The sequence below is a fragment of the Terrapene carolina genome, unplaced genomic scaffold, assembly GCF_002925995.2.
Source record: "Terrapene carolina triunguis isolate 2854851 unplaced genomic scaffold, T_m_triunguis-2.0 Scaffold31, whole genome shotgun sequence".
Classification (NCBI taxonomy): domain Eukaryota; kingdom Metazoa; phylum Chordata; order Testudines; family Emydidae; genus Terrapene; species Terrapene triunguis.
Genome location: NW_020664382.1, coordinates 4,968,880 through 4,985,861, shown reverse-complemented (window position 1 = coordinate 4,985,861; position 16,982 = coordinate 4,968,880). Strand labels below are relative to the sequence as shown.

Below are 16,982 nucleotides of genomic sequence, written 5' to 3'. Positions count from 1 at the left end.
CATGCATGCTACATCATAGTGTCTTTTAAAGTCAGCTCCTCCTAATACAGATTATTGTAAAATATTTAGGATATTCTCTCTACATCTACAAGCTTCAAATAAGTTGTTCAGTATGCCTGAAGGTAGATGGTCTCCATTACTTTTTAACTGAAGAATAGCTAAATTCAAATTTTACCTCTCTATCATTTGACTAATGACTTCTACTGTGAAAACTTTATAATGTAAGCTGACAAATGTTCTAATAGGTGGAGAATGGTTTGTAAACTGCCAGAGAAAAAATCGTCTATTGATAGTTGAGGCTGATTTGCCTCACTGATCAGTTTCATTTATCAGTTCTAGGAAGCTAAAAATAAAAGAAGAAAAAAAAATAAAGAGAAAGCATGTAAGAGAAGAAGCACTGAACTCTGCCAAGGATAGCGTGGAAGAAAATAAAAGGGAAGATAATATATCTAAGTATGATAGTCATAAAGGTACGTGGAAGTTTAAGGTATTTTGTTGTAGAATACATTTGTATTCTAATGTATTGCTGTACATTATCATATAAACAAATGGATATTTTGATTAGCATAAGTAGCAGTTTTAATGTACCCTCAGTGAATCGAAGATGAGTATTATTTCAAGGAAAGGGTTGTAAATACTGATCTGGAGTGTCTTGTATAGTCTTGTTGCTTAATGACTTGATGATTTGTATTACCATGGTGCATAGGAGCCCTAGTCAATGCACTACGGGAAGATGCTCAAATACTCTAGTGATGAACACAGCAGAAGAATCTTTCTAGAACAGAATAGCTGTGTACATATTTATTGTAGTGCTAACGTCCAAATGCAAATGTATTTACCAAAAATGGGTGAGATAAGATGGCTGTGGCAAGCTTTAATTTAGAATTTAATTTACTTTTCATAGGCTTTGCTGCTAAAATTAGACAATACAGTATTAAATAAAATACTACGTTTCACATTAAACGGTTTACTATTTTGTATGTATTAGTTGTGGAAAAGATAGTGGATAGTTGCTTTAATTTAATTCTCTTTCGAGAATTACGTGTGTAGATTCTCACGTATGGGATGAACACATGCCCTTGGTGCAATCAGAGCACAGTCTTTCCCTTCCCTGCTCCCCTTTGGGACCCTTTTTTCCCTCCAGGCAGCATAGAATGAAATAGCGTTAGGAGAGTGGGGATTGAAAATAATCTGTGGAGAATGTTCCTTAGTTTAGTTCTCTGGCACCTCCCTTTTGAAACTCTCTTTAGATCTCAGATCTTTTAACTTAGCATAAATAAGTGTCTCCGTTCTTCTGCCGGCTCACTTGGTCAGATTGGATCTGGTCAGGGTCTTCATCCAGATTTGAAATCTGAATTTGTGATGTGTTGCTAAATGTGGACATTGAGTGTTCACAAGCAGTTCAAGAAGTTCTTCTGGAGAGCTGTGAAACTTATGCTCTGAAGTGAGAGTGTTTCTTTGTGGCTCATACCAGGGACTTTCTCAATTCCTTTAAATTTGGATGATCTGTTTTTGCTTATGTATTCTTGACTTTCCTTGAGTTCTGTTAAGATAGCTGCATATCACTTACCCTTTCAAAGATACTACATATTTTAACATCCTAATGTTAAGTTCTTTAAAAGGATTGTGTAATGTATCTCCACCTGTTTGAGAGCTGCCACCTTCTTGGAGTTGGAATCCAATGCTTGTTGAACCAACATTTGAGCCTCTGTGTTATCTTTATACTATCTACCCTTCCAACCCATGGTCTTTGTACTGTAACCTCAGGTAGGGGAAATCTAAGATTTACTGGCTGGTCCTCCTTATACAATGTTTCATAAGAGTACTTCCTTCACCAAGTTTCTCCCTAGGTGGTTTCCAAGTTCCATCTGAATCAATGCATAAATCTGCAGTTATTCTTTCCTGAAACCTCCTTCCATGTTGGGGAAACTAGGGCCTTGGCTACACTTGCAGATGTACAGTGCTGTGAGTTAAACCTGACTTCGTGCAGCTGAGTAGGGAAAGCACTGCAGTCTGTCCACACTGACAGCTGCCCAGCGCACTGTCGTGGCCACATTTGCGGCAATTGCAGCGCTGTTGGGAGCTGTGCATTATGGGCAGCTATCCCACAGAGCACCTTTTCCCATTCTGGCGCCGTGGGTTGTGGGAAGGGGGCTTGGGTGCGGGGCATTCTGGGTCCTGTCCCAACGCCCCGTGATGCATCGCTTCGCATCCCAGAAATCCCTTTGTTTCCGTTCACCTTTGGCGCCATCTTTCAACGGTTTCTGTGCAGCGTGATCTGTCTGTGGGAAATGGAGCCCGAACTGGTGAGGCGTATGCTGACTTATCTCGCTAGCATGTCACGTTTGGCTGTCGAACTATTCCTTAAGATCCAAAGTGACAGTGAGAGTGAGGAGTCCGACGATGCTATCGAGCCGCGTAACGCGTACGACACTAAATTGCTTGTGGCATTCACAGACATGCTCAGCACCGTGGAACACCGCTTTTGGGCTCGGGAAACAAGCACCGAGTGGTGGGATCATATCGTCATGGAAGTCTGGGATGACGAGCAGTGGCTGCAGAACTTTCGGATGAGAAAAGCCACTTTCATGGGACTGTGTGAGGAGCTCGCCCCCACCCTGCGGCGCAAGGACACGAGATTGAGAGCTGCCCTGCCAGTGTAGAAGCAGGTGGCAATTGCAATCTGGAAGCTGGCAACTCCAGACAGCTCCCGGTCGGTCGCAAACCAGTTTGGAGTGGGAAAGTCGACCGTTGGAATCGTGTTGATGCAGGTTTGCAAGGCCATTAATCGCATCCTACTCAGAAGAACCATGATTCTGGGTAACATGCAGGAAATAGTGGATGTCTTTGCACAAATGGGGTTCCCTAACTGTGGAGGGGCGATAGATGGGACGCACATTCCTATTCTGGCACCACCCCCACCTAAGATCCGAGTACGTTAATCGGAAGGGGTATTTCTCTATGGTTCTCCAGGCTCTTGTGGATCACCGTGGGCGTTTCATTGACATTAACACAGGCTGGCCCGGAAAGGTGCATGACGCACGCATCTTTCGGAACACTTGGCTGTTCAGGAAGATGCAGGCCGGGACTTTTTTCCCAGAGCGGAAGATCACGGTAGGGGAAGTTGAAATGCCCATTGTGATCCTTGGAGATCCCGCTTACCCGTTAATGCCGTGCCTCATGAAACCTTATACAGGGAGCCTTGACAGCAGCAGGGAACGGTTCAACTACAGGCTGAGCCGGTGCCGAATGACTGTGGAGTGTGCCTTTGGCCGTTTAAAGGGCCACTGGCGATCTCTGTATGGGAAGCTGGACTTGGCCGAAAACAGCATCCCGGCGGTTATATCCGCGTGCTGTGCCCTCCATAATATTTGTGAAGGGAAGGGTGAAAGCTTCACTCAGGCATGGACCTCCGAGGTTCAACACCTGGAGGCTGAATTTGCACAGCCAGAGAGCAGGGCTATTACAGGGGCCCAGCACGGGGCTGCAAGGATTAGGGATGCCTTGAGGGAGCAATTTGAGGCTGAAAACCAGCAGTGATATCTGGTGCCCTGCACGGGAGTGAAGTGCAGTAGTTCCAATCTTTAGGAATCAGTGTCTGCTAAGCAGACAAGCAGACTTGCAGTGCCTGTTTATTTCCTGGGCTAAGGAGTCTTTTACTTTATGCAATAATAAAGAATGTTTTCAAAGCCAAAAAATCCATTTATTGAAAAGAAACAAGGCGGTGGAGTGGGGAACAGTACAATCACAGATTCGCGTATGTCCTGTCTGGTGTGCTGTGCAGTGAGTGCTGCACTTCAGGATAGCTATACTGCATGGTGATGGGGGTTGAGTGCAGAGGGTAAGGGTCGTGGTTTTCAGGGCTGGGTGGTGAAGATACTGGTGTTGGAGGCAGTGGGTGGCGTGAAGAACACAGAAGTTGGGGAAAGTGGGTTGGAGGTGACAGTGGGGCACAACGGAAAGAGTTTTGGGACAAGAGCTGTGGGGGTGCTGATGTCATAACTATAAAGGGAAGGGTAACAGCTCTCCTGTGTACAGTACTATAAAATCCCTCCTGGCCAGAGACTCCAAAATCCTTTTACCTGTAAAGGGTTAAGAAGCTCGGGTAACCTGGCTGACACCTGACCCAAAGGACCAATAAGGGGACAAGATACTTTCAAATCTTGTGGGGGGAAGGCTTTTGTTTGTGCTCTTTGTTTTGGGGGTTGTTCGCTCTTGGGACTGAGAGGGACCAGACATCAATCCAGGTTCTCCACATCTTTCTAAACAAGTCTCTCATATTTCAAACTTGTAAGTAAACAGCCAGGCAAGGCGTGTTAGTTTTACTTTGTTTTCTCAACTTGTAAATGTACCTTTTACTAGAGTGTTTATCTCTGTTTGTTTGCTGTATTTTGAACCTGAGGCTAGAGGGCGGTCCTCTGAGCTCTTTAAGTTTGATTACCCTGTAAAGTTATTTTCCCATCCTGATTTTACAGAGAGGATTTTTACCTTTTTCTTTAATTAAAAGCCTTCTTTTTAAGAACCTGATTGATTTTTCCTTGTTTTTAGATCCAAGGGGTTTGGATCTGTATTCACCAGGGAATTGCTGAAGGTCTCTCAAGGCTACCCAGGGAAGGGAATTAGCTCTGGGATGGTGGCAGTGGACCAGATCTAAGCTGGTAGTTAAGCTTAGAAGTTTTCATGCAGGCCCCCACATTTGTACCCTAAAGTTCAAAGTGGGGAAGCAGCCTTGACAGGTGGGGTTTGCGTTTGCGGTACTGCTCCTCTTTCTGCATGGCTACGAGCTCCTGGATAGCGTCTGCTTGGCGCTCGAGGATGAGCCGATCCGTGCTTTGCCGCCGGTGCGCTGCGTTTTCCTGGCGGATCCTGCTTTCTCTCTCCCTCCAGTTCTGTGCTTTCTCATTCTCTTTAATAGATTGCTGCATCACTTCTTGCAGCATGTCTTCTTTGCTTTTTCGCGGTCTCTTCCTGCGTCTTTGCAGTCTCTGAGCAGGCGATAAGAGGGACGGCTGAGGTCTCAAGGTTGATGCTGCTGTATAGGCAAAATGAAACATTTAACAGAGGCAGCATTGTTTATACCAGACAGAGTAATTATTCCCCCCGCACTTAAGGAGTAGAAAACACACAGGGTCTACAAAATAGCATAATTTTCCCGTCCGAAACAGAGCACACGTATCCCACGGGAGCCTCAAAATGGTGAGTAAGGGGAACTGATTGTTTCAGGGCTGCACTGTCCTCTGGGTTTCTGTGCCTTGGGGAGAGCCAACAGCTTCAGGGGACACCTACACTGAACACTGTCCCAACATTTTCCACAAGAGTTCGTCCTGGACGATACCTCGCTGCTGAGGGTGACCTGGGAAGCAAGGGAGGGTCTTCTACTGCAATGCGGCTTCCGCCCTGGCCCATATGCAGCTTGCCTGTGTGCAGCAATGGTCCCCTCGCGGCACAGTGGCACGGACACGTTAGCCTGACTGGGACAAGGACCACGGTGGCTCTCCCGATAAACCTGCGCAAGCGCATTGCACAGGTTCTGGATGAGACATTCGAGATTACCGAGGCCGATTACCGCGATGTGATAAACCACATCAATGCACTATTCCACATCTAGGCATGCATGCCTAACCCTCCTCTCCCAAAGAGCTCGCACCGAAAAAATTCCTTCCCGAAAAAAAACCCGCTTACCGGGAACCTGCTCTTCTGTTTGTCCTCCACCAAGTACCGGCCGCTGCGACTGGCTCCATTCCTCCTGGCTCGAGAAGAGCTCCTGGCTGCATGGCTCCAGGGATTCCGGGGTGTCTCTATCCGGCCCACCACCATCACTCCCGTTTTCCTCCTCCTCCTCCTCCTTCTCTCCCCCCCCTCCCCCCACCGGCTCTGAAGTGTCCATGGTGGTGCTCAGAGTGGAGGTGGGGTCACAGAGGGAGCACCTGAGCGGGCGTTTGCGTCGCGGGCTTTGCGGTAGGCACTCTGCAGCTCCTTCACTTTAATCCTGCACTGCAGGGCGTCCCAGTCATGGCCCCTTTCCATCATGTCCTTTGATACCTTCCCAAAGGTATCATAATTCCTACGGCTGGAGCGCAGCTGGGACTGTACAGCTTCCTCCCCCCAAACACTGATGAGGTCCAGCAACTCGCCATTGCTCCATGCTGGGGCTCGCTTGGCGCGTGGAGGCATGGTCACCTGGAAAGATTCGCTGATTGCACTCCACGCCACGCCGTGCTGAGCACACAGGAAGGGGATTTTTAAAATTCCCGGGGAATGTAAAGGGTGGGTCACATGGTTGGTTATCTGAGGCCAGGGCAGTAGAGTTTGAACTGATGACCAGAGTGGATAGAACAGGCATTGTGGGATACTGCCGAATAATTCTGGAGGCCATTCACAGCGCATTGGGCGGCCACACTGGCGCCGCAGTGCTGCAACGGCAGCGCAATACTCGCTATTCCTCTCGGGGACGTGGAGTATATGCAGCGCTGCAACCACAGAGATACAGCGCTGCAAATGCCTTGCCAGTGTGGACGGGGAGTGAGTTACAGCGCTGGGGGCGGCGTTACAGCACTGTAACTCGCAAGTGTAGCCAAGGCCTAGGTTACATATCTTTAGGAGCTTAGGAGTTCAGAGCTACCATTTAATTAGACCAAACCTGTTCATAAGCCCAGATGAAAGGTGAGGGGGTGCGCTCTGTATTGTTCTTGCAGGTGTATCTGATCCAAAATGTTTTAGGGTGTAAGGGACTAAAGCATTTGTTAGATGAGCTTACCTTATGTAACATGATAAAGGCCTAATCCTTATTTAGTGGATAATTGATTAGCAGTGTATACGTAGATGTATAAGCAATATCTATGTAGCTTTTGTAGGCCTGAGTAATTGAGTGTAGTTGTTATGAATTCTGTATAATCTTATAGAGATAAAAGTGTGAACAAAGATTCCTGGCAAAAAAAAATTATTAACATTTGAACATCCTATTACCGACTTTTTGGAGTGTCTAGGGAAAACAAGGACAATCCTTGTCAAATAATAGAATTGATAGCTTTGTTATTGCTAAAAAGGGAAGCAACGTGCTATGTAACTTATTGTGTAATTTGAAACATCATGTATGGCATTAAATAATACCAAATAGGAAAGATTTGGGGTAGCCAGTGCATAAAAGGGTGTTGATAAAAGATATGTAATATTGTGCATAAAAGATCATGTCATGACCTAAAGTCTCTATCTCTATGACTATGTCTATACTGCAGTAAAACACCCATGGCAGGCCTGTATCAGCCAAAGGGTATGTCTACACTGCAATGTAAGCCCAGGGTTAGTAGAACTTCAGTTAGCAGACCCTAGGTTTGTTAGCCTAGAGCTTGAGTGTCTACACTGCATTATTTGGGCCTGAGTCTAATCACCCATGTCCCAATTCACTGGCCTGCTACCTGCCACCTGATCACCGGGGTGTAGCATCTTGTATTTATGCAAATGAAGCCTGGTCCTTGGCTCTAAGAACTCGGCGTAAGCAGTGGTTTTGTCTGCGTTTCTTGGATTTGTGAGGTAATCTGTGGGCCTATTGAATCAATCCTGAAATATCCTTACATAGGGTACTAAATTATCATCACCAGCATTCCTCAGACATGTATCACAGATGTGTAAGGCTGCTATCTGGTGCTCAGTTCATACATGCACACCACCATTACTTTAGACTTGGGTAGGTCTGGTCCCAAATTTGGGGGAGAGCAGCACTTCAGTCTTTTTTTTTTTTTTTAATTTATCTTCAGACTCCTCTTCTTCGAAGGTAGTTAGTGCTAGTTAGTCTCTCAAGTGGCAGTCTGTTAGAGGCAGTTTTTGAAGGAGAAAGAAAGATTACTTGCTAGTGACTGTAGTTCTCACATTTGCCACCTGTCTTTTCTTCAGTGTCTTTTGCAAAGACTTTCAGGCAGGGATAAGGCCAAGGTTCCATAAATACCCTTAAAACATAATGTTCAGATGCATGCATCCACACTGGTCACTGCTGCTCTGGAGAGTTCCATCTAGGCACCCAGAGTGCATATGCATTCCATGTGGTGGTAATTTGAAGCTAAAATTACTGGTAGTTAAAATTTTCTTTCTAATATTAATTGAGGAAGTATGGTTTGCTCCATTTGTAAATCAGTTTCTTATGCATCTAAAATTCAATTACCAGTATGAGAAATTCTGTTAGTCTATAGCAAGTGCAAGTAGAACCCTTGTAGTTAAATCTGAGTTCCAGTTCACATGATAAAAAACATTTAAAAAATAATGTAATAAAGTTGATCTATATTTTGGGGTTGATTCTGTTTTGCAGCTGTTCTAAACTGACATAACAATCTTGCTTTATTTTGTTATAGGTCATGTTCAGAAGTTCTTATTTGCTAGTGATAGAGTCCTGCAGCATATTTTGCAGAATGTTGAACAGATAAAAACTGGTATACATGACACTTCCAAACTTCTAAGTGAACTACTTTCTTGGTGGGTAATAAGTGAGGAGGATTACAGCATGTGTTCCACAAGTAGCAGTACATCAAATGAAGTGATGGAGCAGCTCATAAGTCATTTAATTCAGAAGAAGAATAGAGTAAACACAAGAATTTTTGTCCATGTGCTGAGTGAGCTTGAAGAAGTGGATCCCAAATTACATGAGTGGATAAAAGATCTTAACAGTTTTGGTAGGTCCTATTTCATATAACTGTAAGATGACTTAATTTGCAGATGAAATTATAAAATTAAGCATGCTTTCCACCTTTCTTTTTCTCCATTTACTGGAAAGCAAGTCTGTAGTATGCTATCATGTGGTTCCATGTTTGTCTCTGGTTTCACATGGAATTTGTTCAGTTTACAAATTAAAAGATGGCTAAAAGATCCCTAGTTGCCAGCTCTGCATTCTCAACCAAGGATCTTAAAGTCAAGCTTTGTTCTTTCTGACTTGTGGTGTAATCCTCAATCATATATTCTACAGCAGAAATTCTGCCCTCAGTTTCCCCTAGGCAACCCCACTTGGCTCTGCAGTGCTGTCAAAAACAGTAAAAGAACCTGTCACTGAAGTGGTCAGATGTTTTCGTAATGCAAACAAAATGCATCTGAGTAATAAGGTGGCATTTTAAGTCACTCTCCAGAGTAGAATTGCTCTTTTAAGTATTGCACTTCATAGAACTAAATACTGTTCTGTCTATAGCTAATTAAGTTCCTAAAATGAAGGTGGTTTAAATGGCAGATAAATTGATTTGAAATATTGGACTCTTTGCAACTGATTTGTACGGAACTTTGCCAGTAGGAGAGGATTAGATGTAGAGAATCTGTCTCTTTAAAATCCAGAATGGAGAAGACAGTCTATAAAATAGGGATAAATCTAAACATTTTCTACAAAGTAACCAATTATTTATTGTCTTGGCCTTACAAATTGGAATGCTAATCTTCTGTTTAGCTGACTACAGTTTGAAGAAGTCAGCTTCTAACTTTTTTGGTAATGTTGCCCTGCTATAGAGCTTTATTTCGTTTGTTGTTTGATTAAAATGTAGGGTGTATGTTACAAGTAAAATGGGATAAGATATGTAATAAATGCCAAAAATGGGGTAAAATCAGTTTTTAAAAATTGGATTCCGTTACCTGTACTCTGACAGGCAATAGACACGTTTACGAAATTGATGGTAGAGTAAAAATTTGATTTTTTTGGAACCTGTTCTGATTGTTTGCACTTTTCAAGGCTACAGTATATATCTTCAGTTTTGGCAGCCTTACATCTGGTTTTGGAGCAAACTGTTCTGTAGGAGATGTCAAACGTTCAGCCCTAAATTGGAATAACCTAAATCCTAAATTGAATTTATTAACTGATATTAATTTTTTTCATTTCAGGTTTGGAAGCCACAAAGATCTTTTTCTCTCGTTATGGAGATATTGTTAAAGAGCTTGACCTTAGCTTTATAACCATTCTCTGGAATGAGAAGTATGGCAGTAAATTAGGCAATGTGTTGACCAGCTTTGAAGATAATGAAATACTTAAGTGTTTCTATGAAGCATCATTGAAGGAAACTCGTTGTGTAATATGGCTATTAGAGGATAATAGAGAGAAATTTCCATCTCTGCATCAAGCTTTAGACGAATTCTTTGATAAAATGGGTAAATGTATACAGCTTATTTCTTTTATAAGTGCCCTCTTGTGCCTGCCTTTACTCCCCATCTATGTTATTGTGAATTATCCTAGGAAAGTGGTGACACTGTAATTTAAATGATACAATCTTGGGATAGTATTAGCCTCTCCGATAAATTGCATATTGGATCTTCTAAGTTCCATATTGAAGACTGAACAGTCTAAAGAGGCAGGAGCATGTAAAAAAAGAATGCAGCTAGTACAGTTCAGAGTTATTTAAATCAAATGACACTAATAATTAGCATTATTTATATTGTAATGCTGTCCGGTAGTAGCTTTAAATTATGGACAGCTATTTTTAAGGAATTAGGTTGATTCCTGATGATAAATGTTATTAAAATGTTTGGTTATGCATAGATAAAGATTTTACCCATGTATTTCAAAAATTGGAAATACAAAATGCAGTGTACAGCAGGTTTTACTTTGACTTGTTGAGAAGTTAGAATTTTTATCTGCTGCGGTTATTTTAAAGGAGTTCATAGAGTTCTGTCTTCAGAATAAAGTTATTTTAATTTGGAGAAGTTTAACTTTAGAGTACCTTGAAATGCTAAGCCCTTCTCGAGGCTGTGTGAGAATGAGAGATACCATGTTCCACTTGTAAGTCCCAATCCTGCAAAGACGTATGCATGGGCTTACCCTTAAACATATATATAGTTCCAGTAAAACCAGTGCTTAACTCCAACCATGTGCATGCCGTCTTAGCAGGAATGAAATTCTAGAGAATAACTTTTTTTATTCTGGGAGATATTTTAAAGATTAATTTTTTTTATCCCCAAAATCTCATAATTTACAGAATCTAATATTTTGTGTACTACTTTACAACTTCCTTTAAAGTAATTTAATATTTTTCTTTCAATAGATGTTCCTTGCATTATATTAAAGAAGCAGGAAAATGAAGATCTCTCCGTAAGTTTTTTAAATAATAAATTGAAAAATGAACAAATACAGACTCAACAGTAAACCATCACAGTGGACACAAAGTATAATGAAGATGCATGCTCACTTCCTGTTCTTTTAAGGGGACTTGCAAAATAGAAAGTGAAAATTGTGTACTTCTGTTTTGTTTGGTTTTTGTTTTGTTTTGAAGGCCTGAAAGGTATACAAAACAATCTGCAGTTAGAAAAAGGAGAAGTATTGTGAATATCAAGTCTTCCTTGGTTTTTGGAGGATCACTCCTTAAAAGACTGGAGAATAAGTATGGGAGTGTTCTCAGCTCTCAGTTATGGAGTTGGGGGAGATTTGGAATCTTTAAATAGACAGATTTTCTCCAAGTGTCTATTTAATTCAACATCCTGACAGATATTAACAAAACAGTGAAACAGTCAGGCTAATGATCCTTTTCTCTTTCATTTGCTCAGGTTTTTGTCTTTTGTCACTGTGATGACATCCTATAGTTCTCCATTCATAAATGATCGAAACAAGACTCCAATATTTGTAATTTAAAAAACAAGCATAAAAAACCTTTACCAGGAATTGGGGAGATGGGGGTGGGGGGAGGGAGGGGGTAGAAGGGGAGTTTAAAGCCTTAAAGAAGTGAACAAAGAACTTTGGTTTTCTTCTTTTAAAAAAAAATCTTTCAGCACAGCATTTCATTTTGCATTTTGGCCAAACAACTTTTCTTCTGTTTTCTCTTTATTGGGGGTGGGGAGGAATCCAGCTATCTATGACTTATGTTTTACAAGGAAAAATGTGACGTGGCAAATGTACCCCCTCCCTTTATTTATTTATTTTTTGCTAGAGCAAAGAAGCCACCTGGTTCATGTGAGCTTTAGAAACAGTACTTGAAACTAATGTGTGGTTTCAATGTGAAAAGTATCACTGTAAAAATAGCATTGTGGTGGTGGTGGTGGGTCAGATAAATTTACCACTTTATAGGTAAAAGACAGTTGGATTTTTATTTCTGTGTTTTTTGTTTTTTGTTTTTTTCCCTAACTGCCAACTTTGAATCCGAAATTGAACTCAAGGTCTTTTTGTAGTAACACTGACAACAACCAGCAGTAACTCTGACCACTTCACGTACTATACATTTCAAAATCGTAAGTGACAGGGAAAGAACCCAACTTGACTATCAGATCTCAAGTTGAGCTTGCAAGGCTAGTAATTGCAAAAATTATTCTTTATTAAGGACCTCAGCATATTTGCTCAGGTCATTTAAGACAAACTGAGAACTACACATTGACATTTTTACAGTCACTTTTCAGAGTACAACAATGATTTAAAAAAAAAAATACTTAAAGCCTTTGCTGTCCATTATTCTGAATCATATCTTACTAGTTTGCTACCATACAACTTTAGTAATGTCATATTTCTGCCAAGTGGAATAACAGAATATGCATTTGTCAGTGGTGCTCATGTGTTTCTGCTTGCTAATTAGTCCCCCTATGTAATACAGTTAACTTCTGATACACAGAATGGGTGTTTTGACAAGTTTAATGAATGTAGATGTCAATGGAATGTGGAACCATGTGCTATCTTCCAGTTTCAGGGGAAACTAAAGTTGAAGAGTAATGTAAATGTTGTTGTATTAAAATATTTGTGTTTTTGGTGTATTATTTCTATATCAAAGTAAGCTAATGACATAAGGTATTGCTACAATTTGCCACAAATAATTGTTGTTGGAAATTAGACTTCAGTGTTAAACATAAATTGAGAAGACAAATACCTTTATTAGAGAAAAATTGGAGAGGAAATAATCTTTCAGTCAGTTGTGTCAGTTCAGTTCCCAGTTCCTGTTAACAATAAGTGAAGATAATTCTTAATTCCCTCCCTCACTTATCACATAGAGATATTTTTGATGTGAACAAGATGGTCAACAGTTGCCCTGTTTCTGAAGCTTAGTCCTTACGTGAAGTTGTGGTGTTTGTGACATCACAGTGGACTGTTAGAGAAGTTGTCACAGAACAGAATCATTGCTTCATGTGGGGAACAAGCGGTAGAAACAGAAAAATTGTCAATTCTCTTTTTAAAACCCATGTTCCCTATAATAAAAGTGGAGAATGAGGAAAACAGAGAACTCATGTGAGTGGAACAGTCTAAATACAAGACTTTTGCCAAATTATTTTCCCACATGGGTTTCCAGAAGTGAAAAAAACCACTGCTTGTTGTGCTCTGTAAATTATTATTCCAAATGATAGAGTTTTAATTGAAGAACTGTGTGTGTCAGTGTAAGAAACACATGGTAACCTCTCCTTAATGAGTAGCTATTGACTTTATATTTCTGTTTTAGACTAATGGTATCAAAGTTAAAAACAAAAATAGGAAGAAGAAGACAAAAGAATCAAGGGTATGTAATAATTGTATTGCTTATTTCTATACGCTGATTTACTAAAAATTGGAATTTGTAGTATTTAAAAATCTAAAACTGAGTATTTTCCAAAACTGCATGTTGAGAAATATTCTTGAAGTTAAGTTAAAGAGAAGTCCCTAGATAGAAAATGTCACTAAGGTACAGTTAATGTTGTAAGTAGCAATTAATGTAGTATTTGAAATTTGCAGTAACAGAAAGTAAAAGGCAATATATTCATAGTTTCACAAACAACCATGGTTCTGACCACATTAGCATTTCCAACAATTTCCTTGCACTTCAATACGGGGGCGGGGGGGCGGAATTCAGTATCGTAGAGATAGAGAGAACACAATCTACTGTGATTACTTCAGTGCTGAAATACACCTTTTGGCTCCAGTTCACACTGGAAATACAAATCAGATTTGGCACAGGAGCTTTTACCAGTCCAACAGCTTCATGTACCATAATCAACAAAGGTGAATGTGTCCGGGACTGTAAGGAAGATCCACGTTGTGAGAGGGTGTATCTGTAACAATATTTACGTTGGGAATGTCTTCCCCTGGTTCTTCTGATTGTGTTTATGGGACATGTTAGTAACTGAAAAAGCAGAAAGTATCCCCTTAAAAGCTCAGGGGGGAAAAACAAATCCATTACAAGATACCCTGTCAAATATTGGTTAACAGATAACTAAGGAATAATGTCCTGCTTCTGACTTCTGAGATGTGGGAACTGTTACCTGTCTGTCCTTCGTTCTGCTTTTCAGGGCCTGAATTTAGTGAGGATACATTGCTAAGAAGGAGCCTCAAAAAGAATTTTCTTTGTTTTCAACTGACTTTGAAACTGTAGTAAAATAGAAGTTAAAAATCTTTCACTTATTATTAGTATTCGATAGGGTACTTCTAAAGTTATAGATGTGTGAAGTTAATGAAAATTGTTCTTAATGACAAAGCAAAAAAAAAATATGAAATTTAGGAGTGAATGAAAAAAGCAGGTAACATTTATTTAACTTAAAAGGTAACAAATGTAAAGGAGCAGGTTAACAGAAAAGCCTATTGAGGCACAGAATATAAATCGAATAAATAGTTTGGTCCCAACCCTCTAAAAACTTCAGTGGGAATATTCCTAATGCATGAAATTAAGTGCCTACATATTTGTAGAATAGGGACCGTAGATTACATTTGAGAGTTAAAGAAAAGATAGAAAGATGTCATAGGATTTAGATGAACAAAGAGTGAAAAGTCATTTGGGGCTGAACATCCCTTTCCTGCTTTCTACAACTAGTTCTGAAGAACAGACGATCATTTACCGGTAATTCTGGAAGGATTTTTGGGCAGGCTTACTCAGAGTCCTCTAGCTTTTGTTGTAATCACGGTGGTCAAATTTCATAATTCATTATAGGGCATCTGAATACATGTCAAACTAAAACAGGATTTGATACAAATAAGTCGCTTACATTCCTGATGGTGGATCACTGTCTTGTAGATATTTTGAATTTTATATATTGTGGCAGAGTAAAAAAATTGTAATTTTTTTTAATTTAGCCTATTTTAGTACTATCTGGTGGGGTTGGTGCAGTAACCCGAGAAGAAGACAGTATATTTCCAGAAGAAAATACATTGTGAGTACCAGCAGGCAACTTTATTATTGTTTTGTATAGCACCCCAGAGTGTGCTGTTTTACACAACAAGGAGAAGATACAGTCCCTGCCCGGAAGGATTTATACCGTAAACAGATATCAGACCAAAAAATGTATTAAGATGAAAGTTGAGGTTGAGGATACTTATCAGTAATTTAAGGTTAAAAAAATCTTTACAAAGGCTTTGTAGTTAGCCTAAAAAAATAAAATAATAATAATAATAATAATTAAAAAAAAAAAAAAGAGCTGACAACAAGGAATTCAGACTCTCAGGGTGTTGCTTAGAGGTACCAAGCCACTCTTAACATTACTATTAAAACTTTAAAAATTAGTTTAATCAAATAATCTTGGGTCCTGTTTATTAGTCAATTGGATGAGTCCAGTAAACCAAGGTCTGTTTTTTGTTGTGTTTAAATCATAAGATTTCTCTTCCCAACAGAAGTTTTATGAATCCTGGTGAGCCTTTCATAATTCCAGAATATCTTCGTGATCAAGTGGAAGAATTTGAAGCTCTGTATGACAATGTTTCAGACAGTAACAATTATCAGAGACTTTTGGATAATAACCCAGACCCAACATGTAAAAATTTATACGAGTAGGTGTAAACTTATCTGTTCAGTCATTTCAAATATTTGTGTTTTTTTAATTTGTGTGAACTTTCTGTTTTACATGAAAATAAATTCTGCATCATCCATTTGAGATTTAAGCCACAGTATTTTCTGAAGGAAGAAATGCTGAACCGGTAGACAGAAATAAAACATCCTAAAATTTAAGTTTAGAGTGTAATTGATAATTAATACCTCAGACTTTTGAACAATACAAATAAATTGAGAGCCAGTTGTACCCCTATAAATGCTGATGTAAGGGAACAAGAAATTCCATCAAAGGGAAAGCTGGAGGTTGTTTCCGGGAGATTTATAGCCTTGGAGGCAGAATTGATCTGTTTTGCTGATATAGCATCTGTTCTAACCTCCTCCTCCTCTAATATGCTTCAACTTTGAGTTAAAAGGTCTCAATGCAAAAATTGTGGTTTTTATTGGGTTTGATGTAGACATCAGTCTGCTGGGAACTGAACAGAGATGACCAGTTTTATTTCACAGAGGCCACGGGATAGCTGGCAGTTGGTAATACTTGATTTCTATCAACCCTTGGTTAAGGCTGAACAAGTGACTTAGAAGTGGAAGATTTTGATATTATTACTAATTTCCTGAGATGTCTGTCTCTGTTGTTGGCACACTAACTTACACTTAAATCTCATTTGCTTCACTATAAAAATGGCAGCTGTGTCATCAAGGAATAATTCACAGGGATCAGAATGGACACACTCTTCCCTTATTTAATATTTCCAGCAGAAATTAAAACTACAGTGAGATTAGTTGACTGTCTAAAACGGATGTTCTCAACTTGACATCCTAGCCAATTTGCAAAAAACATATTTTCAGTTAGTTTTTTTATTGCACCTCCCCCTTGAGTTGTCCTGACAAATTTTGTGGTTTGTTAGTAACATTTCCATATATTCTAAATGTTGTTTTATCTTCTCTATTGCTGTGTAAAAGATCTCCATGGACAGATGAAACAATGAAATGACTGTATACAAATTGCTGTCAAATCCTCAGAGAAACCAAACTCCTAAAAAAGAAACATTTCTCTCTCTCTCTCTCTCTCTCTCTCTATCTATCTATCTATCTATCTATAAATTTAATAACCTTAAAAGTTGTTTTAAAGAACCTACTGCTTTTACTTAACAGAAAACACCCACAACATAGCAGTGGTGATGGTAGAGAGATGGTTGGTGTAGAGGGTGTCTGAGAGAGGGTAACTCAGAATGACCAGTTTTAAAGATGGATGTCTTTGTCTTAATATCTCATTGCCACAATCACCAAATTATAAAGAAAATTTAGAGTTAGAATCTCTAATTCAAA

At 39.9% G+C, this 16,982-nt stretch overlaps 1 protein-coding gene across 1 annotated transcript in view; it reads left to right on the top strand.

The window, feature by feature from the left end:
* LOC112114737 (E3 ubiquitin-protein ligase TTC3) overlaps positions 1-16,982 on the top strand; it is a 142,970-nt gene that overhangs the window by 96,730 nt on the left and 29,258 nt on the right. The window contains exons 25-31 of the mRNA XM_029911572.1: positions 334-470; positions 8,343-8,660; positions 9,844-10,107; positions 10,998-11,044; positions 13,365-13,421; positions 14,966-15,042; positions 15,500-15,655. Coding sequence (XP_029767432.1) covers positions 334-470; positions 8,343-8,660; positions 9,844-10,107; positions 10,998-11,044; positions 13,365-13,421; positions 14,966-15,042; positions 15,500-15,655 — 1,056 coding nt within the window. The remainder of the gene's footprint in view (positions 1-333; positions 471-8,342; positions 8,661-9,843; positions 10,108-10,997; positions 11,045-13,364; positions 13,422-14,965; positions 15,043-15,499; positions 15,656-16,982) is intronic.